Raw genomic sequence first — 24,606 nt, forward strand, 5'->3', positions numbered from 1 at the left:
CTTTATGTCCCTAAACTGGCCGCAGAGGAGGCTAGATTTCTAGTTCCCAGCTCCTGGGATTATTCTGATAATTGTCTGATTGCTCTTCCGAAATGGGCTTGGTTATTGGGGTGCTGTGGGCTTGGTCAGTCATTCCCATGGCCTGGCTTAGGTTTGGGGGGCACCGTAATAAGACTGAGATTGTGGCTTGTGCGTCTCAAGAGTGATCTTGGTTACAAAACAAGGTGAAATCTGGAGTTGGAGTTACATCCATACAGGGGCAGCGGAGAAGGGGGCACCAAGCCGGGAGCTGAGTGAGAGGGAACTACAGGGTCTATGTGTGAGGAAGGTTAGTGTAGGCAGAAAGAAATAAATAGAGGAGGATTTCCCTGAAGCAGCATCCTGGGACCATGTCTTAGTCCATTTGAGTGGTCATAACAAATACAGTAGACTGGTTGGCTTATAAACAATAGAAATGTATTTCTCACTCTTCTGGAGGCTGGGAAGTTCAAGATCAAGGTGCTGGCAGAGTTGGTGTCTGGTGAGGGCCCACTTCTTGATACACAGACAACACCTTCTCTCTGTGCTCTCCCATGGTGGAAGGGGCAAGGTACTGTCTGGGATCCCTTTTATAAAGGTACTAGTCCCATCCATGAGGTCTTTACCTTCATGATCTAATCACCTCCCAAAGGTCCCACCTCCTAATACTCTCACCTTGGGGCTTAGGATTTCAACATATGAAATAGGGTGGGGAGTACCAACATTCAGACCATAACAAACCACTTTTTTTTTTTTTTTGAGATGGAGTCTTGCTCTGTCACCCAGGGTAGAGTGCAATGGTATGATCTTGGCTCACTGCAACCTCCACCTCCCAGGTTCAAGCAATTCTGCCTCAGCCTCCCAAGTAGCTAGGATTACAGGTGCCCGCCACTGCACCTGGCTAATTTTTGTGTTTTTAGTAGAGACAGGATTTCACCATGTTGGTCAGGCTCGTCTCGAACTCCTGACCTCGTGATCTGCCTGCCTTGGCCTCCCAAAGTGCTGGGATTATAGGCGTGAGCCACCGTGCCCGGCCCATAACAGACTATTTAAAGGGGCTGTCAGAGAGGAAACTCTACCTGCAACATGGAAACAGTCTAGGTATTCATCAATAAGGAACACAGGGAATTACAAAGAGCTAAGAGAATAATCCTTTGTCCTTGGTTTGTAGTTCATGATTCTCTTCTTTAGATAACATCCAGATCAACCCCACCCTTCTCCTTTTGTACCAAAGATTTACTGAACTTACCTCTTCCATCCTCCCTTCTCCCTCCCCTAGTGTTTGCTGGATCCATCACATGGAAATACCTTCTCCTAGGGCTGGATCAAAGAATGAGAACAAATAAGCCATGTAGTGGTCCCTGGCACAAGACGATACTTCCCTGGTCTAGATACCCAGGTTGGGGGTATGTGATGTGGTGTGCCTCCAATCTGGATACTCTAGGCTATCTCCAGGAAAGATCAGTTAGGCCATGTCCTCTTAGAGTTCTTCACATTACATATACCTTTGTCTCCTAAGGATGAAGGATCCAAGCAGCCATTCTGGTATTGACATACTTGAAGGCAGAAAATTTTCTTGTTCATGTTTCATTTTGAAGAACACAGTACTTCCAATAGGAGGAAACAAGTATTGTGGACATTTTAGTTTCTGATTTCCTATTGAATTCTGACTTTTCTCTCCTTTAAGTCATTTAATCAGCTACTGTTTCTATTTTCTACACATTGTTAAAGATAGTTTCAATGTGTTCCATTTCTGAGAAAATTATTTCCGACTAAATTTCCACCTTAGTTCCCAATAGGTTTTGTTTGCTGATTTGGTCACAAAGGTTTCTGGAAGCTAAATCAGACACATTAGTGTTTGTGACTAAAGTTGTTTAAATCTATATCTATATATCTGTGATACCTGCTTCAAAGATGAGAATGAGTTTTAAATTGATCTTTAAGATGTTGAACAACTGTGTCCACTGAAACATTTTAGACATTTTTCTGAACTTATCACTTCATGTCATAGGTTGATCAACTTTCATATTTTCTCTATCCATGTTTTCTTTTTTCAACTTGGTGCATGCAGCCCAGCTGGAAAACTCATATGAGATCAATATCCTTGGCTCTGAGCATGTCTTTGGTGTGGGACACAAATTCTTGTATATTAGGAACATCTTTGGAATTTGTTGATCTTGGAGGTGGTGTTTGCTTTGTTTCTGAATCTGTTGTTGGAAGCACACATATTTACTGTCTAATACAGTGGAAAGTTTTATAAAATATAATTTGAGGACATAACTTCCATCACCCAATAATGCTGTTTGACTTTTGCAAGGTAGATTTGTTACCTCTGAAGGGGACCAGTCACATCTAGAGTACATCCGAGTCTGTGTGTCACTGAATTGTGCTCCCTGAGCTCTACTCTGTGAGTCGTTGAATTATTTGGTGGAGGGGTCCTGTTGTAAATGGATGTAGTGAGTTGAATTGTGACTCCAAAAAGATTATGTCCACCTGGACATTCAGAATGTCTTCCAGAGGGAAGGGTCTCTGCAGATGTAATTAAAGTAAGAATCTTGAAATGAGATCATCTTGGATTTGCATGGGCACTAAATTCTTAGAAGAGAAGGGGAGCAGACGCAGACACACAGAAAACCCATGTGAAGATGGAGGCAGAGACTGGAGTTACGCTTCTAAAAACCGAGGAATGACAAGGGTTTGGCAGCTGCCAGAAGCAAGGGAAAAGAATGAAATGCATTCTTTCTCAGTGCTTCCAAAGGGAATCCACTTTGCTGACACGCTGATTTCAAACTTCTGGCCTCCAGAACCTCAAGGGAGTAAATTTCTATTGTTTTAAGACACCAAGTCAGGCCTGGTGCAGTGGCTCCCGCCTGTAATTCTACACTTTGGGAGGCCAAGATGGGAGGATTGCTTGAGCCCAGGAGTTTGAGACCAGTCTGGGCAACATGGTGAGACCCTATCTCTACAAAATATAAAAGAATCAGCCAGCCCTGGTGGTGCAAGCCTGTGGTCCCCGCTACTCGGGAGACGGAGGTGGGTAGATCGCTTGACCCTGGGAAGTTGAGGCTGCAGTGAGCTGTGATCATGTCACTGCACTCCAGCCCGTGTGACACAGCAAGACCCTGTTTAAAAAAAAAAAAAAGGACACCCAGCCTGCAGTGATTAATTATGGCCACCCTGGGAGACTGATACGCTGAAGGTCAAATGAAATATTTTACATACAGTAAGGAGCTTGTTTCTTAAAGCAGGGGTTGGCAAACTGTGGTCCCATGGGCTAGATCTGGCTGCTGCCTGTTTTTGTAAATAAAGTTTTATTGGAACACAGCCATGCTCATCCATTTATATATCATCTATGGCTGCTTTTGTGCTGCACAGTGGAACTGAGGAGTTACAACAGAAGCCATAAGGCCCACGAAGATAAATATATTTACGATTTTTTTTTTTTCCTGAAACAGAGTCTTGCTCTGTCCCCCAGGCTGGAGTGCCGTGGCGAGATCTCAGCTCACTGCAAGCTCCGCCTCCCGGGTTCACGCCATTCTCCTGCCTCAGCCTCCCGAGTAGCTGGGACTACAGGGGCCCGCCACCTCGCCCGGCTAATTTTCTGTATTTTTAGTAGAGACGGGGTTTCACCGTGTTAGCCAGGATGGTCTTGATCTCCAGACCTCGTGATCCGCCCGTCTCTGCCTCCCAAAGTGCTGGGACTACAGGTGTGAGCCACCGCACCCGGCCATATTTACAATTTTTTAGTTGGGCAGAAATACAGATTTACTTAAGAGAGCGACAGTGGTAGATAGGGAATCCTGTGGTGACTGCTTTGGCTACCCTTAATAATATCTGCTTTGAAAAATCTGTATGTTTGTAGTTTGAATTTGCTTAAAACAAATTCACATCTCTCCTATAGAAGTGGAAATATTGATTAAAAGAGGTTCAACAAAAACAACTGATGTACAGGATTTGTGTAGCCTCCACGTAGGTTGTTTAGTTCAGCCTCCTCATTTTGACTTCTTGGGCTTAATGTGAATTGGAAGCATTATTAGGTTGGTAGGATTGAGTAAGCAATAAACATACTCTCAGAATAAGGAAAAGAGCTGTCTATCATTGTATTGAAGGTCCGTCTCTTCCAGATGGTCCTGGATGCTTCTTATTTGATTAATAATGATAATGCAACTGGATAGGCTTTCTGTCTTAAGTGTGTGAAGTTCTCCCAGATTCTAAACAAGAGATGTGGTAACTGAATTGAAGAAGCACACAACAATAGCTTATTTATTTTGCTTATTTAGTACACAAAAATGCATAATCCTTCTGTTAAGGAAGTCTTCCTTAATGGTGACGCATGTTTTTCTTCTAACATGTTGGTAAGTTTTCTAGGAAAATAAAGATTTAGAAATTTGGTCATTGAGCTCTTTCTCAAATATTCCTGAAAAAGACTCCTGTTACAAAATTTGTTCATACCTCTTGAAAATCCACTTCAAGGGATTTATCTAAGGAAATAACCAAACATTTAATTCCAGAGATGTTCATCAGAGCACTGTTTATAGCAATGTAAAGTTGCAAGGAACCTACATTTAAAACAGTAATTAGGAAGAGGTTAAATAAGTTATAGTGCTTTCATGTTTTGAGTTTATCATAGAATATTTAATGACATGGAACGATGTCATTGATATAATTTTAAGTGAGAAAAAACTAGAAAACACAATAGTATGTATTGTACAGAACAAACACACACTCAGAAAAAAACAGATGAAAGGTTTAGGTCTTTTAAAAATATTCTTTTGCTTATCTTTATTTTCTAATTTTTTTGATGATTTAGTAATAATAAAAATAAGTTAATTTAAATGAAATGAGCAGACTGTCATTTTGAATACTTTTGAGTTGAGAATTTGTAGTTGATATAAAAAAGAACTTTCTTTGTCTTTTTATAAAAACTGATAAGGTACTTAAACTATTGCTCACTAGGAGAGCATATCTAAATAAGTCACTTTCTCTTCCCAAGCCTCAGTTTCTTCATCTGGAAATGAGAGCATTGAATTGACTGAATCTCTAAGTTCCTGATCAGCGCTGCCATTCTGAGCAGTATGAGTTAATGTTCAGAGCATCATATTCCTTGAGCCAACCTCACTTACCAAGAATTGCACACTCAAAACGGGGAATGATTCTGGAGCTAAAGCTGATACCAGCTAGCCCTGGATCCTCAACCTGCATGGGAACCTAGTCCGAGGGGGAACTCACACTCTTGCTTAGATGGAATCAGAAGGCCAGCATCTTTACTGGCCTGGGGGCCTTGGGCTAGGTTGGATTTTCTATGAAGGGAGGTTCTCTCTCTTTGTATCTCTTCTAAAAAAATTCTTTCTTGTCTTGATCAAGCTATGGTAATGTATTTTCTTAGAAAAAAACATTTCTACTTTAAAAATGTAATTTGTACTAATCAGCTCCAGGCAGAGAGCCTGCAATATACTTGGTGTCAATTTCATGTTTTGCTGAAGTTTGTGAAGTGTTTTGTTTCAGAACTTACCATTTGTGTATGTGTGTGCATGCGTGTGTGTGTGTGTGTGTGTGTGTGTATTTGCCAGGGATCATCAGCCAGGCAAATAGTTTTCAGAAGATATAAGCCCTGAGCATTACATTTGACCTCTAAAATTTTTGTTGTCTTCACTCAAATTTATGGGGTTATCTTTTTCTTTCTGTCTCTCTCTTTCTCTTTATAAGATACACTTACTCCTGTAGTATGTTGCACCATTTCTCCAAGAAGATTTTTTAAGTTCCTTAGGATAATCACTGTGATTTTGCTAATTTTGTATCCTGTTCATATCTTGCCCAGTATTATGTGCAGCGAACAGTAAGGATTTTATGTTTGAATTAAAGACCCACAGGACCTCTCAGATGCAACCATTGTCTACTGAAGGTGGAATGCTTTCAATCATGACATATTTTTTTACCCTACTTGAGTTTCTCCTTTTGCTGGAAATTGAAATCAACCAGGAACAAGAACAGGATGTGTTTCTGTGCATTGATATGCTGAGACATTTTTGACATTGGAGCACAGATGTTGAGAAAAATAATTCCTAGGACTGTTCGTTCATTCCTTGAGTCCATAAATGCTTACTGAGTTTTGTTCACAATGCTATCTGAGGCAGCACAGTCAGAGAAAAGTTAAGACTTTTGGTGTCTGTGGTGTGGGTACAAAGATGGGGAGGAGGATGAGAAAGAGTTGAAGTGTTACACAGACACCATGGTGTACCTTTCCATCCATTTATCCATCTGTCCATCTCTCCTTCCCCCATCTGTCCATTCATTCTTCCATCTATCCATCCTATAAATATCAATTGAGAGTCTACTTAGCTCATAGTGCTGTTCTAGGCATTGGGGGTGTAGTGGGAATAGACAGGCAATGTTTCCTGCTTTGTTGAAGGTAGAGCTTATAATATATTGGATGACACAGATCAACATTGAGTAAACAAGTTAATAGTATCATTTAAAAAGTGGCATGAAGAAAACCAGCACAGGGAAAGGGATAGAGGCTAACAGTAGCAGTTGGGGAAGTTTCTGTGAGGAGGTGATCTAGAGAGAGCCTGGGATGGGGTGAAAGGTACAGAGGAAGGAGCACTGGACTGGGAGTCAGGCTGAGTTCTCATTTTGACTTGTCACTAACTGCACAGCAGGGACAACTCCCTCAGCATCTCTCCCTCACCTGATTATTCATTAAATAAAATGATGTATGTAATAGTAACATTCAAGAGTAATGTATTATTATCAATAATGTTAAGGCCTGTCACATGATTAGCATTTAAAGGACCAATGGAAAAGTTATATGTGGGGACTTTGAGTATTTCCTGCTTGTTCGTGGCTGTAGACAGCCGAGCTCAACCTTTCTGGGGTCCTACAAATTTCCAAGGAAAGGACCTCAAAACGCTGAAAATATAAAACAGAAGGAAGCATTCAATCTCTTCACTGGATGAAATGTGAGTACGTGTTAGCACATGTATGTGTGTGTGTGTGGCGGGGGGAGGTCTTGTGAATGTGACAAACAACCACCAGTGTTTCCCAAAGCACAACAAAACAGTTTATTTAAAAACAACGCATTCAGTACTGTGTTTGGAACACAAGGCAATGAGGCAGGCACATTCACACTTAACAAGTACATCTGAGGAGCTGTCAAAGCAAACCGTTGCATTTTCTTCACAAACTACAGTCACAATATACACACAATTGCCTCTGTCCTTGTTCACCAAGAAGGCAGAAGATATTTACAAGTTCCTCAGTCTAGCAGTGCTGGCTTCTCTTGGGTCTCTGTGGCCCTCACAGTCTGGCAGCTTGTTTCCAAGGGCAGGCGAGGCTGCCTGTCACAAGAGAGGTCAGTCTGATTCATAAGGCCCTTGGCTTCTTCCAAAGAGAAAGAGAACTTCTGATAGAGTTGGGAAAGAGGGAAGTCTTCAATACCAGTATCTCAAAATGGCATTTTCTAAGACAAATGCATCAAGTGTGTGAGTGAGGGGGTGAGCGGGCAGGGAATCATGGTATTAACAATATAAGAAGCATTTATTTTCCCTGACACATACTTCTTGCTCATTTATTTAATAACTTACATTTGCTATTCTTCTACTTTTTTACCTTTTGGTTTCATCATTACTCTTAAAGAGCTTTGTTCTTCATTCTATACTGACACACTATACTTTAAAATGCTAAAATGAAATGGTGAAACCAAAGTATGTTAAGTAAGAGAAGACATCACAAACATTTCTTTTGTCTTGACTTCTAATTAATGCTTTCACAATGAATTGTCAATGTCCATGTAACCAATGGAAGCAGCACAGTGTGGAGTAGCAGAATCAGTGGTTGGGAGACCTAGAGTCTAATTCCAGTTAGCTAGCTGGGCAAATAAGTCACTCTAACTTTCTGAACCTCAATTGTCTCATCTCCACATGGAGGATGTTGATCTGGAATCCTGACTTGAGATAGCATCTAGATCTGTAAAGTTTTGCTATGGACTTAGGTGGTTGTCCCATGTGAGTAAATGAGAGTGTATTATGATGTTTCAATACATTTGTTTGGTGTCCTGGGAGAACTTCATTGCTAACTAATGATGCTTGGTGACTGGATCTCAGCCTGTCAATCAACTCCTCCCAGGGCTCTTGGCTGTAAGGGCTCTTGTGCTTTTCTGTACAACATGGGTTCAGATCTGGATCTTGAAATATGGCTAAAGAGCATTTCTAACATGGGGTACAGTTATTCTCTTAAAAAATGGTCTAGATTCCATATTTCAGAGGGAAATCTCCTTCTTCTTTTTGCAAGTACTTCAATGACTTTATTCCACTTATGCACGTTGACCAAACCTCTCTCCCACTGTCTGCCAATTTTTCTTCCCTAACAATTTTCTTCCCTAAGACTGAAAATGTTATGAGAGTGGCTGGTTCCTCAAGTAATGGTTTTCTTGTGAATTTGTTCATAATAAAACACAAGTCCCTTGTGCTTGTAGCTGCGGACTTCTCTCTTTGGTGTCAGGAAAAGAGCCAGAGGGTGAAGGCATACTTGTGCTCAGGCTGCATGCAATTTCGTGGGAATAAAGACAAACATTTGAACGTGTGCCTGACTCATTTAAAATAAAATGTAGCTTGCTCAATGTAGAGAAACAAGCTCATTTCAATGACCATTAGGAAGAAAGAAAACAGAAGTATAACCTGGCATTTTACACATAGTATAGAAAATGTCCAACTTGCGTTTCAAGCATTTACAGTTTAGAAATGCCTTACAGAACCTGCAGGGTATTTTATTACAGTAAGGAAAGTAGAGTTGGTCCTTCATTATCTAATTTTGATTTACTACATGCAGATAGCAATTTATGACCACTCACTGTGTACTAGGAATCAGGCATATTTTTTCCGAACATTACCTTCCAAAAGATTTAATGAAGCCCACATAAGAATGACTTCTACCAGAAAAACTTCCAATTTGTAAACAAAACTTGTTCTGTGGATTACCAGGGTATCTGATTTCTTTTTCTTTTTCTTTTTCTTTTTTTTTTTTTTTTGAGGCGGTGTCTTGCTCTGTCGCCCAGGCTGGAGTGCAATGGCGCTATCACAGCTCACTGCAAGCTCTGCCTCCCGGGTTCATGCCATTCCCCTGCCTCAGCCTCCTGAGGAGCTGAGACTATAGGCGCCTGCCACCACACCTGGCTAATTTTTTGTATTTTTAGTAGAGACAGGGTTTTACCGTGTTAGCCAGGATGGTCTCGATCTCCTGACCTTGTGATCCACCCGTCTCGGCCTCCCAAAGTGCTGGGATTACAGGTGTAAGCCACCACGCCCAATCTCTGATTTCTAAATACTCAGTTGGAAGTACACTCACAACTAGTGGTGAGAAAGCACAGTTGCTCTATTGCTCAATGCCAGGGGACTGCAGTGGCCAAATGCGTGTTAGTTGATTTTTGTTTTTCATGGTCCAGCCTAACATTAGCTTAGCTAACTGCAAAGCATCACATGACACCTTATCCTACAAAGTTTGCCCAGTCAGCAATGAAGTTGCTCAGAGATATTCCTACCCAGTGGTATTTCTTGACCATTGGAAACTTTTCTGAGGGCAAATCAACTCCAGCTGAGTGCAACTTAAACTCTCCGCATGATGTTTACTGGGTGTCCCCTGGTGGGGTAGAGACCTTGGAACCTCAGAGCCTTTCCAGATATGTGGGGCTAAGTGAGCTTACTGGGTGCCTTGTTCTTCACCTGCTCCTTTGCAGGCACTGTTTTGTGGGTACCTGTAATTTTTTTTTTACTATGTCAGAAGGATGAGGGGCAAGTGGATAGGGAAAATGACAAAGTTGGGGAAACAAGTGATGGACTATAGGTATAGATTTTTTAAAAAGATCAGACAAACATGATTTTAACTGGTAGTTAAATTAAAGAATGTTTTCCTGGAGGGTCACCCTTAGAAATTAGAAAAGCCACAGTTGGTAATCTCCTAAGGTACCAGGGAGTCTGTTGAGAGGTTCCTAAGAGTCACGTGGAATATCTGAACACCTTAGGACCCAATAATACGCTGTTTCACTAAAAATCAGTAAAACGAACCAACATGGAAATGCTCCCCTTGGTGGAGCGGACATTTGAAAGTCCCTCCAAAGCCTCTGCTAGCGTCTCCTATTTGGTACTCACTGACTTAAAAATTGTTCAGGCAGTGCTGTGCTGGAGCCAGCTCAAGCTGTATTGGAGCCAACTTATACTGGCTCTTGAAAACATATTGTTGTGTTTTCAGCTGGTTGACATTAAGTTAGTAGCTTGAAATTGGCTGGGATGAGAGTATTTACACCATGGAAATTGGTAGGTGCTAAAAATCTGGGTTCCACTGTTTTCCAGAGCCAGTTGTTAAACATTTGGCAGCACACCAAAGAGCTAAAACTGTCTGAGAATCACACAGAAGGAAAATCAAAGGAACTCTTTGGTATCACTGTTGTGTAAAGCCTTTCTATGTGCACAGCTATAGAAAGAAGTCTGGCCAAAGCTTCATTAGGATGGTGGCACATTATCCAACAGAGGTGGTACAAGGCTGCAAGTGATAACTGATCACCCTTGTTATACTGGGTTGGTCTTAGAACTGGAGCCTCTTGAATTTCCTTTTTTGATTGGTTTCATTTTAGCCTGAATACCTTCGTGTTCTGGATACTACTTGAGGTTGATAAATCAGACCCCTTAGATAAATATTTTAGGCTCTGGGAATGACTTCCAAATTGAATCTGAATGTATCATTTAAGTTCCCTGTTTCTCATTCTCACCAGTTCTAAAGATGAGTGACCTGAGATCTGTCTCTTAGTTTGAAATATAAAGAGGGAAATATGAAGAGCTGGCCTTGAGATAAACTGTATATTAAAGCTATGCTTTCCACCTTGTCTTTGGGCTTGCATCCATTCTGACTAAATTGATCAGTTACTATTTGCTTATAAATTAGCAACTGGTCAATTCAGCTGAAACAGCTGAATTGTTGAGTCACTAAGACTGTGTCTATATTGCCATTTACCATGATAACCTCAAGGAATATGTGAAACCAATCACACAAGGACAGATAAGCTTTAGCTCCTTGGTTCAAAATGGTATATATGACTCCCAATGTATATATTATTGGTTTCCAAATGCTGGCCACATGAATCACCTGGGAATCTTTGTAAGTTGGACTTATCCCAGGACATTATGAATCAAAGGTCCAGAGTGAGTGGCAAGAATTGTATTTTGAAGAGTTGCTTATTTCATACAGCTGTGTTTGCTGGGGAATCAGCTGCATAATCCGGGTCCTAACCCCAGAACCCCAGGGTAACCTTAAACTGAAGTCAGTTACTCAGCAACAGCTCTTCACTCTGATGCCACTGTCATCAACAACAAGAGAATAGGCTTCACTGAGGAACATCTATTCATACACGTCTTCAATCATAAGTCATCACAATAAAAATAAATTTTCAGAAATACTGCATAACACGACAATATATAATACAATAATGACATTCTAAAATGTTTCCCATTTCAAATGTATCTATGTGGCAAAGCGATCGGAGAGGGGCATAATGAGTCATTTTGATGCTTAGTACCAACTGATCTGTGGCCTTGATTAATTGGGCCACAGAGTCCAGACAGGTCAATCAGCTGGCCAAGGTGCTCTCAATCCCCAACACCCAGGGTGCTCCATCTGGGCTGCCAGCCACAAACACATAGCCCCTTTGCAAGCAAAATGACAGTTCTACACATTCCGGGGGAAGTAGAGGCTTAAGCAGAAACTTGTGCCTAGTGCATTCAAACAATTATGGGAAAAAAGGTTTTAAGAATCCAGAATTATACAGAAAATTGCTCAGTTTGTCATTCTGCACATGAAGACTCACAAAATTATTATTATTTGTCTATCTTCTTAGCATATTGAACCAAACACAATATTTCAAAGTCTGCTGTTGAGATTACCTATAAAATAGAAGGCATTTCTTAACTCAAGGGACCCCGATGAAAGTTATATATATATGGAGAAGTACACAACAATTTTCAGCCTTCAACTTCTAAATTATGCATATACATTACTAAACAAGGTTTTATTAAGATGAATAGCTTATTGGGTAAGATTCCAGCTGTCAAGCATGAACCACCAGTAACTGAATTGTTATTTATCAAATCATGATTTACCAAGGGTGTTTTCTTTCATCTCAGGGAGAAGGTAGGTAATAACTGGTGGACAGTTGCATACCCACATAAGCATTTCCTTTATTGTTCTGTGTTGGGAAGTAATTTTTGGGAGGGAGGGGAGAACCTTTTTTCCTCTTTTATAGCCATTCTAACTTATTTTATGTGCCCTGCAGATCCCAGACCAAAACTCACTTTCCCTGTGAGCCCAGCTTCATTTGATGCTGGTAAGGCCAAGAAGTACTAGAGGAGGAATCATAATTTCTCCACTAATTGACTATGTCATCTGGGGCAAATCACCTAGCCTCTCTGTTTCTCAGTTTTCTCATTTGTAAAGTCAAGAATCAAGACTGGCAAAGCTGAAGGCCTCTTAATTTCCAGTGTCCTAGCATTCTACAGTGTTGTCCCTGCTTCCTTTGACCTCAGGTCAATACCGCTTTGCTGTCTGAGAGTGTCTAATAATTAGTGCCTTGACTCAAATCAGAAGAAATGTTCTCCCATTCCTTGGCTTCCCAACCAAATTAGGTTTCTCTTGGCATTCACATTCATGGATAAATAGTGGCTTGGGCATAAGGAGGCTGAGGGCAGGGGCAGCGGTTCTTCCTTTGCACATCCTTGCTGGTAGCCCCATGGCCAGGTTCCTGACATCAAGGTCACAGACAAGATGGCACAGCAGTCATAGTCAGCACTGCCAGGCACACACTACTAACCATACAGCACTTTTACAATAGTCACAGACACTTAAGACACAGACACAAGGTGGAAGAATGATAGACAGTTTAATAATCAAATATTGGAAAGATTTTTTGGGGTGTGGGAGGAATTCTCTACACCACCATTTAACCCTGTCTCCCTTGGATCTGCGTCTGCACATGACACTCAGAATAACTGATGAAAACAGAGGGTCTAGCATTAAGCAGGTTGCCAAAAGTTTGTGATTATTTCCCCCCTCTGCAACTTAATTGGTTTTCTGTGTTGGTGTTATGGGTAGAAAGACTTGGGGGCTTTATCGTAAAATGTATTCCAATAGCTGAAGGTGGACTCTGTTGTGAGTAGCCTAAAAAAGGGAAAGGCTCTGACAAAAGGATATAATTAGTCTAGAACCAACAAAGCAAGGTCAATGCAAAAGCCAGGGCATGTGTCTGTAGCTGAATGAGGAGGAAACAGCCAATGGTCCTGAGCTGATTATTGCCCAGTTCACTGCACTTGACTACACAAGCCTGGGAGCTGCAGGAAAGCCAGCTGCCTTTCTAATTAGGACACTTGGGACACACCAACTTTTTTGGTCATAAAAGTGGTTGTATAGATTTAATCTTTGAAACAGTCTTTAAAAACAGAGATTTTGCATGATCAGCTAGAAGCTGCTGTTCTTCAAAAGAGAAGGGTGATCTACTGGGATCATCTCCAGGAAGTCCTCCTTATAAGCAGAGATGAGCCTGATCTCTAAACCCCGCAGGTTCTGAAGAGAAGTTCATTTCCTCACTATTTTGAGTTTTCATTAAAATGATAGATAACACGGTGGTGGGGGACGGGAAAGTCCTCCCACTCTAAGGTTAAGATGGAGCCAAGAGTGCAATGAGATTTTAAAAATCTCCCTGAACTTAAATAAAAATCCTGGGCATTATGATGAGATAAAATTTAAATTGTCTACTACAGAACAATAAACTGTTTTTTAGAGATTCTGGTCTTTTCCTCTTTTAACCTTCTTGGTTTATAGTGTCTACGCATTTATATTTAGTGAAAACTAACGGGCACATTGGGATTAAAACTCCAGAGTCAGAATCTGGCCCATGTAATATTGGCATTAATATCACTTAGCTATAACCAAATGAACTAAGTGCTCAGGAACAGCCAACTAAACACTTCTGTCAGTTGTCAATCTCTCAGTGATCCCAACAGAGCACAGTGTGAGGACGTTAGTACAGTCCTCTTCAAAGGGACAGGGAACAAACAGTGTGGTTGTGATACCCATCAAATTATACCACTGAATTAAAAAATGTTTTTAATGTCTCCTCTAATAAATATATTGTAACGTGTGTCACAATTGGTAACACATTTGAACTTGGTGTTCCTTTCGTTAGTTAGTATCTGGATCTATGCAAGCTGCTTTAATTAGATTGCTTTCTGAAAAGAATAATAAGGCAGGTTTAGGACCAGGCAGAACATGAGCATAAGGATAGTGTCTTTCCTTACCATATTTGGTTTAATTTTAGGCATGATCATACCTTCCTAAAGAGGGGCAAGGAGCTGATCACTGAACTACAGCACATTTTTTAGAGTTATTTGTCGTATTGCAAGCAATCTGGATGAGATTTCAGGAAAAGAATGAGCTACCTCGCTCAAATGCATAACAAATATGCTTGACTGGCATTTGGAAAGAAGATAAAAACTCTTATTAAAATTTAACATCAACTTGGCCAGACTTTGGGCTGAACTGGAAGAACAAAGTGATGCTCAGTAAAAAGCCAGGGATGGGAATGATTTGATTTCTACTCATAAGGCTGAAATAAAGAAAATGACAATGGCCAGCTACTTCCTTCATCGCAGGTCTACATAATCTTGGATTCCAACTCTTGCCACTGCACAATGGCTTTTTCTTTTGAAGTGCTTAATTTGTAGTTGTATAGATCTGACTTCAGTGGAAAGAGGGAATATCCAGTGCTACAGTGTTCTCAAAGAGAACAAATGGTTCTGCATTGGTGGTGGTGCACAGAATGATACGGAAAATGATCACACCTCAGCACTAGTCACCTGGGAGCCTGGCCTGGCCAAGCTCCTCCTCCACTTTAACCCAGCTGGAATGGGTAACACGGTTACCACACTTTGGGATACACAGAATTCCATAACAACTTCTAAATATTCTTCTTCATTTTCCTTTATGTGTCCCAGGGTCTTAAGCTAATTCATTGCCTCTATATTCTGAGAGCACACCCAGCCCAGTGCATGGGTTGGGATTATGGGAGGCACTAAACTTAGGCTGGAATGGCCTTACAGATGTGGCCACAGTGCTATTATTTGCCATAACAATGCCTATGTCAAGAGACACAATGCTACCCACAACATAGGCTTTCTGTGTGATCATGAAAGATGCACTGCCTTATATCCCACTCACCACAGAGGGACCAACCATCCTGCTGTAGAATGACTGAATGGACTGGTGAGGACTGCATCGGAGACATTTTTTTTTAAAAAAAGGAATCACAAGGGGGTCCATCGTGATTGCTCATTTTGACATGAAGCATCAAAGTTACCCAGAACCTTAAACACATCAAGTACAAATGCAACACATACAAGCAAAGCGAATTCAATAGGATTCCTAGCAAACTATTAAACTGCAAGGTGGTAGGGCAGGGATTAGTTGCAGAGAAAGGGAGTGAGATGGTGACAGAGACAGAGATAAGGAAATAGATAGAAGATGAGATATGCAAACCAGTTTTTTACATTTCCATTTTTCAGAGTCTGATCCCACCAGCAAAACAGATCCTGCCCCAGTTGGCCCGAGGCCTCTGATTATGAGGACTATCTGAGCAGAGCTGCAGAAACTATAGCTCTAGTCCTCATGAAAATGAGAGGCAGTTTATTATTAAAATCCAAACATGAAAATACTTCAAACCATTTCGTTAGCAGCATAGTTCCAAATGCAGCATTCCCTTTATCAATCAAGTCTAAACCATGTGGCTTCAGTGCATCTGTCCTGCTAAATCTGCTAAAACTCTTAAAAGAGCAGTGCAAAAGAGAAAAGACATCTTTCCTTTTAAATGGCAGACAATCCTTATAAGACATTCTCTAGGGTTCTATTCTGAAGACTATTCGATTTGATTTGGGGCACTTTTTAAACAGCCATTTGGCACTTTCCGTTCGGAGTTCTTAGGCACAGTGTGACAGAGTCAGCTTGGTGAGCCCTTCCCCATGCATTCGGTACAGCAGCTGAAACTCAGCAGGCAGCTGGTGGGACTCCTGCCACTTGGTGGTAAATTTGGTTCCTTTTTTGTCATAGTAATGGTATGGAAGATCTTCCCTTGTGTTGGGGTCAAATCCAAAAGGCCAAAATCCATACAAGTGGATCTCTTCACATATTGCTGATGCAAGGGTGTACATAAGAATACCTGTGCTCAGCCGTTTAGGTGACAAATGTTTGTTTTTCCAGTACCTGTGGAACAATAAGTACATGTGGATTCAAAGGTCGGCGATGAAGGTTTCAATCAGCAAGGTCAATCTGACTGGGCTGGGTAGTGGATTTGTTAATGTAACTTAAATAGTGCTTGCTTTGAAATGATCTTTTGGGCAACCAAAAACAACCTCTGGGAACAACTGGCTACATAATTTGTGAGATCCAGCAAGAAATAAAAATTTGGACTCTTGGTTCAAAAAGTATTGAAAATTTCAAGTGCAAGAGCAAAGTATTAAGCTAAGTGTTGGGCCTTTCTGAGCGTGGGATTTCCTGGGATCATACTGTTTGCACACCTTTGAAGCTGGCCTTTGAAGCTGCCCCTGGGTTTTTCTAAAGAGTGGTGTGGCTCTGACTCAGCGGTGACACAACAGAAGGCCACCAAAAAGAATGACTGTGCTTTTTTTACATAAAGGGCTCTTGGTTAGGGTAAAGGAGGTCGTTTAATCTAAGGGAAACTCCTCTGTCCCTTCCTTTCTCAAACCTAGAAATAAACCCTTCATTCGGGGTTTAGAAAGACTGTGGAGGCTTATTTTTCTTCTCTCTTGTAAAAAATTGTATTCCTTGCTTCTTTGTCTTCTAACTAGGGATTCCCAAGCCCATCTTCAGCATGCCACAATCTGGCATGCTAAATTTTTTAAATTCAGAAAGTGTGTAAGATACATTAAATGTAAATAAGTTATAGTTATTAGTCCTTCCACATTTAAATAATATTAATACTCAGAAACCTTCCTGCTGACACCACCAAATATTTGAGGCTTCTCTGTGGTGTGTGTATCATTGGAGATGCAGGCAGAATGAAACTGTTCATTAGTCAGATTTCTGCGGACTGTATTTCCTTCCAGTTTTCATTGAACCTATGTATTTTTTTGAGGCCTGAGTGGCTGTGAAACATTATGATTAACTCCACTTTTGTGGCAGGCAGCCACACAGGATAGTTTCTGGAAGTTTCTAAGCACATGTAGTTTCTTATTCACTATTTGAAGATTTCAAAGGTGAACCTTTCCCCTTTCAGATGAGATTTAAAAGTTCAATCTTGGTTTTCATATTCCTGTCTAAGGAGCTAGAATGACTCTGACAACCCTTTCGGTGTAGTCAAACTTAAACTGAACAAAAGGGGAGCAAAATGAGGAGATCAAAAGACCATGGGACAGGTCGGCAGGAGACCTGACTTCTAACTCTGGTCTTGCTCATTTAGGGCAGTGACTTTGGGTAAATAACTTCTGCTCCTTGCACCTTAATTGATTCATCTTTAAACTTAGGAGTTGGGCTACATTACCACTTAAAAAGGTGACCATATATCCTGGGGAACTAGGACAGTCCTAGTTTTTCAGTTATCTGTGTTGCAATTATTAATAGCACCCTCTTTCTCTCAAAGAAAAAGTTCCAGTTTGGACCATAAATTATGGCATCACTCTACCACTGAGATACAAACCAGTTTATTAGGCTGTAATTCCTCCTCCTATGAGAGGTCAGCTAAACAGATCTTACATCTTAGGAGGCTACAAGATGGGGAAAATCTATTGTGGAACAAAGATCTTCAGAATTCTCTGTTTACCAGGTGTCCCAGAACCCACCCCAACTTATAGTAATATCTAGGGCTATGTTAGGACACTGAGGCTACTTACATAGGGGAAACTGAAGTTGAGATAATTTTCTCCAGATGAGTTAAAAGAAAAAAAACTCTACAATTAATCTTGTTTTATAACATGCCCTGGACTAGTGGTTCTCAATTCTGACTGCATATTGGAATCATCAGGGGAGTTGTTAAAAAATACCAAGTACCTGGTCTCCACCTCCCTGCCCACCAGATAAATTACATTAGGATCTCTTGAGGCAGAGCCTAGACAATAGTATTTTTAAAGCTCTCAAGTGATTATATATACAACCAGAATTGAAAATCACCAGACTAGATGAAAATATTGCATTTCTGACTGATCTGTCTATCAAATTCCAAGAGGTAACAATATGCTTATAGAATACTTTTATCATGTTTTTGTCCTAAAATATCAGATTATAAAGGCAGACTGTGCAATTTATGATTTATCTAGGTGTTTTGCTAACCTTGGACATCTACAAAACACATAAATTTAAATCAACTTCATTGTTTCTAAAAAAAAAAAAAAAACACTTGATTTGTCTCTAATTTAGCCATTGGCATTCTTGGAATATAGTTATCTATTTAGAGAAAATTCTTGATTTGTGGTGATTTCCATGACTGCTCCATAGCCCTACTAAGGGAGAAGACAGAGAAGAGACAGGAAACTGATGAAGCACCAATCCTTCCATCTGACACTTGGTTACCAGCTGTGGGTAGATGGAACTTCTTAGCTAGAATGATTAATTCATTCACTCATTACAAAAGGTATGAGTTTCTTCTAACTACTACTAAACTCACCACAACAACTAATGAATTGGATGGCTCCCACCCCCAAGAGATTACAACATTGATTTGCCATCTGGTGGAATATGAGTAAAATGCAATAAAATATACACACCTGTTGACATGTTGCATTATATTTCCCGGCCAAGCCAGTTGGACTTTTAATTGACCTCTGTGTTCAACAAAAAAGTCAACTAATGTCCTGGTCACAGTTGCTGAAGTGTGGAAGAAAAATGCAGGGATCCAAAGAATGGCCCCATCAAGCTTTTTTAAACTGAGGAAAAAGTTGTTACGGTCCTGAATAGTCAAGAGATTGTTGTAATATTTTTCCAGGATGCTGGGGTTGAAGGTGGTAAGGTTGGTTTTTCTTCCAACATCTCTTTGGAAAGCCTCCGTAGGGGCGAAATTGCAACGGAAAACAAAATCTGATTTATCTATTTCTTGTCCACACTGGCTCCCTGTCAGGATCCCACTATTTCCAACCACAGCACAAATATTATAATGCTTGTTCATAATGGGTGACACATCTGGAAGCAGTGACCGGAAGTTATTGCTAATAGAGAAAACATATTTATGGCTGGAATAATCATAGTGCATCAGTTGTCCAATCCGAACACTATTCTTGGTCAAAGAAAAATTTTTTATTACATCGACATGCTGAAGAATTTCTTGCCTAAAATAAAAAAAAAATTCATGAAAAGCATTCCATTCAGAAGAATTGATTTTTCATCTTACGTCTTATGCTGACATTTCATTCAGAGGGAATATTAGGCTCATTGAATCCAAAAAAGATTATACATACATAATTGTGGTCCTTGAAGGGAGGACTGCTTCACAATCTATGCATATTCTAATCTTTCAGTCAGTTTCTGGGTGTATTCTTTGAGGCTTGTAAATGTAACTTACAGTTTTAGCTGCCATACCTTGGTTTTCTGCTCTACATGAAGAGTGTATCTTATTTGATCAGCAGGGAGGTATAGGGCAAATTATGTCAGAAAATACAGGGAGACAATTTACACAGGCCTGAAATAGCTCACATTAATGCACAAACATTAGTAACACAGAGTTTGTAAGTAGGGTCTACTTGTTTGCTACTGGACTGCAGTGCTCAAAGAGTATCAAATATCACTGGTGTCCAAATAAGAGCCAAATAGATATGAGTCAGGACAGCACTATATATTATTGAAAAAGAAGATGGTAATAGCAGTGGGTGTAGCTGAATATTTAATACAAATGAGATGATAATCTCATTAAGGTCCTCTGAATAATGAAACAGGGGGTTTTTTCTACTTGATTATATAGAAACACAATTTAGTTGAAGAAATCTAATCCTTAGAAGACAAGGCTATTATAAATCCTGAAAATACGTCCATATTCTAACAATTCACTACATAAACAAGGCAAGATTGATACTTAGAACTAATTTCAGGTTGCTTTCATATTGAGCTTTAAGTAAAATTAAGTATCTCTTCTTAAAGTTTTAGCTATTTAAAATATTCAAGAGAGACCAGTAACATGCTACTTGCTGCTAGATTCTCCAATGTTAAGTAATCCCATTGAATTTCTTATAACTTTTGCTAAAATGTAGCAGGAATGAAATGAAATGCTTTGCATATCATCACATTGCTTGGAATTTTATTTTAAAAATGACTTTATTCTTCAAAACAGAGGCAACAGCAACTGAAATCTTTGAAATTTCCCAAGTTACCAGTACCATTCTTACAAGTTGTTAAAAAAGTAAGGCAGATTTTAAATGCTACTGGAAAAAATTTAATTAAAGATTATCTAATTAATTAAAATGAGGGAAGTTTTGAGAAAGAAATATTCTTCTGACTGGTCATTTGGGTCACATGGCCTAGTGTGGGAAGAATATTTTTTATTGAGTTAGAAACATGTTCTGGGGAAAGCTAGAATGTGTTCTACCGATAAAAATTTTCCGAGTTGTCCATAAAATTAACATTGAATTAAAACCCTCCCAATTATTAAAAAAAAAAAAAACACTTCCAGAGTTTTAGAATTGATCAATTTTCATGAACTAATTTGTAATTAAACATAAGTATTTTTAAAATGTTAATCTTAATCATATGACTGTATGTTGACTTTTCATCTAAACAGTATTTTCATGAGACCATGAATATCCACTGCATTTGTTTTAATTCTGCCCGTAGATTAAACTTGTAAAAGAGAGAAAACAAGCAATACTAGAAATGCTACGACCAAAACACAACTCCCTAAATAGCGTGGTTCGTAAAATAAGTATTCACACTTCTAATGAATACACTAGATGGCTCACATCCCATTTAGCAGTATAATAATCCCACCGTGAAGGAAGGAGTAATGAGTTATTGTGGTTTGCTAAGAGTAGACCAGAATCACTGAGTAGAATAAATACATTTTAACAAATCTCATCCTTCTTCCTTCCACCTAAAAAAACAAAACCCCAAAACCATCTTACGTGTATAAAATGAAACTGCTACAATTAGTATGAATTAAGTTAGTTAGCTTTACAATAAGTAAAGCTGTAAAGAAAACAGGCAAAACCAAAACAAAACCATAGTTAAATACCTACATACATTTGGGCCAGCATTTTCACAAGTAATGTGATGGAGACAGATTATGGCATTTTCTGTGTGTTTCAATGAAACAATACCATTTTATTCTACTTTTCAAGTTTTTTTCAGGTACGGAATGAAAATGCATTGGGTGGTCTTTTTGCAACTAACCTTTTGTCTGTTTTTGAAAAATAGATGGCTTTGGCAGTACTTGCCAGACTTGTTACCTGTAAATCATGGTGCTCAATCAAGCCAAAGTGAAATACCCTTTTTTTTTTTTCTATTCAAATTGGTCCTGATGTGTCCTTTTTGTGACAGGACACTACATACTCAGGAGAAGGTTCCTGATCATTGTTTTGGGCAGTCATGCCAAGAAAACAATGCAGATACACCTGGTGGTGAGGGTGGGGGGTATAGATGTTTGTTGTTTTAGATGTTTTTGTTTGCTTGTTTTTGTTTTGTTTTGTTTCGAGCTCTAGAATTCTTAAAAGCACCTTTTGGATCTTTTCCTCCTATCCTACCTTTGAAGTAAAAACGCTGTCCGATTAAATGTCCACTTAGAAGGTTTCTCTTGGAGTTCCTGGGTGAGAGAATTCGTAATGGGCACAAATGACGGGTCTAGAAACTTCAGCGCAAATTGTGACCTGGAGAGGAGCATGAGCACAGACAAACGTGCTGGCCTCAGCTCAGGGAAGCCAAGGTAGCCATTAAAGTCCAGCGGCCGGGGCGGCGGCGGCTGGCACGCGCGCGGGCTCCGTTCCGCCCCGGAGCCCCTCTCATTTGGTCCGCCCTCTGCTCCCACACACACCCGAGAGAAAGAAAGAAAACTAGGGAACCCCATCTGCATTGTCCATCCCTCCGGGTGCCGGAGAGACCATAAAATGGCCGTCATGCGGAGAGCAGGGCGCACGCCGGGCGCAGGGCTGGAGCCCGCGGCGCTGCGAGGACCACGGAATCAGCACCGCGGACAGCGGCCGCCCCGCCAGCCTGACCCGCTACGCCCTTGCAGCCCCAGAGAATTGATTTTTGGAGAAAGGGCAGAGGAAACCGGACACCCAGGGAAAGCCTGGGGGTGGTTCCTGCCTTAACCTCTTCCTTCCCGAGCCCACGTCCGATTTCACTTCCTATAACTTGGCTGGGGGTCCCCGGGGGCCGCCGGCCAACTCCGCTCCTCGGTCCAAGCGGGGCTCCTCTGGGTTCCTCGCCTCGGTCCCAGCTTCGACCACAGGTGGCACTTTGTAGTTGTCACCTGCCCGTCAGGATGCCCCGCTGGGGGAGTTCCCGGGGTCACAGGTAGGGGCGGGGGCTCTCGCAGAGCTGCGTCAAGCTGCGCCTGGCGCCTTCTCAGTTCGGCCCAGCGCCTGGCGGTGACTCCGACCTGGCGAGGGTGGGCGGCCCTTCCGAGGCTGGCTTCCCGCAGGGGGCGGGGGATGCAGGAATCCCGGAAAGGGGGTGGGGGCGGTGGCAGCGAGGGAAAGGGTCGAGGGAGAACGCCCCAGGGGCTTCCTGAGAATAAACCCGCGTGTCCTTTGATAGGGCTGGGGGAGGAGAGGAGGAGGGCGCGAGGGGAGTCCGGCGCCTGCGCCATTAAACCGCCCGCACCGCCCCGGGCCCGGCCCGCGGAGTCTGAGGACAGGGCGCGGGGAGGGCGCTCCCCTCACGCCAGTCCATCTCCGCCCGCCACCCCCTCCCGAACACACACACCGTCTTTCCCTCCACCCTCACCCTCCTGAAAGCCTCCCCCAGCCCCCATTTCTGAAATGAGGGAAGGGATGCTGAGAAAGAATACGAGAAATGCAATCACATCGATTTGGACAACGGCTTCTAGGGGCTTTGGGGTAAAAAAAAAAAAAAAAAAAAAAAACCAGGGAGGGGGAAGGGAGAATTAGAGAGAGGAGTGGAAAGACCGCGCAGTTATCTGGCCCAAAGAGTCTCGGAGAAACCAAAACACCCCTCCCCCACGTCTCCCCTTCCCCAAACACCCCAGCAACCAAATTCCCGAGGGCGCTAACACAGAGGCCCGCACTCACCGGAATCCCGCGTGGAACATGTACATTCGGGGCGCCCCCGGGCTGGCGTACTTGGGAGTGGTGAAGATGTTCTCCTTTTTCAGGGACACGTAGCTGATGAGCGATAAAATCAGCAGGGCGACGCTGAGCATGACCAGCCCCAGCACACTGGCGACCCGGGCCATTTTGCAATTTCTCATCCCGGGCTGGGCTGGGTTCAGGGAAACCGGGGAAATCGGTCCATTGAGCGGCCAGCAGCTCGCTGGCGCGCGCGCGCGTGTGTGTGTGTGTGTGCGCGCGCGCGCGTGGCGGAGGAGGGGGACCCGGGGGGGGGCGGGGTGGCGACAGGGGCCGGGGGTTGGAGCCGGCAGGAGCCCCAGAGAGCAGCGGGACCCCCTAGGCAGGGGCGCGCGGGGCCCGGCGCCGAGCAGGAAGATGGAGGGGCTGCGCGGCGGCGTGGCGAAGGAGCGCGCAGCGCCGTGCGTCCCCGGCAGCCGGCTCAGGCTCCCCCGCGCGTTTCCAGCGAGGCTGCCATCTCTGCCGCCGCCTGCAAGATAAATGTGATTGGAATAATGTTACAGTTCGATCTAAGCACAGGATTTAATTAATGAACTCTAATCTCCCAAATAACCGGGGGGAGGGGGTGCAGGAGAGGGAGGGAGTAGGGGGAGGTGGTGGAGGGAGGGGGAATGAGGCTGACAGGCTGCAGCCCGCGCCTACGGCCTCCCCGGCTGAGGGTGCCGGCGAGGTGGCTATAGGGAGACGAGATCCCAAACTTAGTTTAATGGACCATTCATTACTTTATAATATCACGGAATAGGGAGACAAATAACCGGATTTGCTGTCCTAGAGTATAAACAACAGCTGGGTGCTTCTCAGAGAAGCAGGGAGAATGGTTTTTGGAAGGCAGCTGTTTAAAAGCATGTCCCCTCATGCGGGGGCCCTGGCCCTCTGCCCCCCGACCCTCCACCCCAAAGGAAGTTCCAAACAGCAACTGGGCCTGCCTGCCTCGGGAGCCCTTAAAACCTTCTTGGAATTTGCCAGAATGACTCCCCTGTCCGCCTTTTATGCCCACGACATACTTCACTTATCCCTAAAGGTTGGGTAGTGCCTAGCAAAGTTGCCAGGTGACCTGTGAGTAGGGAGGGCCTGCCTTCCTCTCCCCTTTCCGTCTTCCAGTGGAAGGACAATGTGCTTGCCCCTGACTTGACGGCCTGGTGAAGTCAGCCCTGGTTTAACTTTCCATTGCCCACTCTTCAGACCCATCCCTCGGGCCTGGCCTCCTGATGGACTAAGTGGCCTGAGCCTTCCAGAAGCTGAGGCCATTAAAAAACGC

General features: G+C 42.3%; 1 protein-coding gene across 1 annotated transcript; it reads right to left on the reverse strand.

Moving 5' to 3' along the window:
* Positions 1–7,055: 7,055 nt before the first annotated feature.
* Positions 7,056–23,736, reverse strand: ST8SIA3 (ST8 alpha-N-acetyl-neuraminide alpha-2,8-sialyltransferase 3). The gene is made up of 4 exons (XM_015122063.3): positions 23,292–23,736; positions 21,783–21,905; positions 18,825–19,382; positions 7,056–16,308 (listed from the first exon to the last, which is right to left on the reverse strand). Exons 1-4 carry the CDS (start codon positions 23,468–23,470, stop codon positions 16,026–16,028), a joined length of 1,143 nt encoding a protein of 380 aa, XP_014977549.1. The 5' UTR covers positions 23,471–23,736; the 3' UTR covers positions 7,056–16,025.
* Between the last annotated feature and the right edge of the window lie 870 nt (positions 23,737–24,606).

The sequence above is a fragment of the Macaca mulatta genome, chromosome 18 (assembly GCF_049350105.2).
Source record: "Macaca mulatta isolate MMU2019108-1 chromosome 18, T2T-MMU8v2.0, whole genome shotgun sequence".
Taxonomy (NCBI): Eukaryota; Metazoa; Chordata; class Mammalia; order Primates; family Cercopithecidae; genus Macaca; species Macaca mulatta.

Excerpts from the sequence above, each read along its gene's own strand:
- ST8SIA3 (XM_015122063.3), bottom strand. The coding sequence starts at position 23,470 with ATGAGAAATTGCAAAATGGCCCGGGTCGCCAGTGTGCTGGGGCTGGTC. Across the intron at positions 21,906-23,291 it reads ATGTTCCACGCGGGATTCCG|GTCACAATTTGCGCTGAAGT; the intron begins GTGAGTGCGGGC and ends GCTCCTCTCCAG. Across the intron at positions 16,309-18,824 it reads ATAATGCAACATGTCAACAG|GTACTGGAAAAACAAACATT; the intron begins GTGTGTATATTT and ends ATTGTTCCACAG.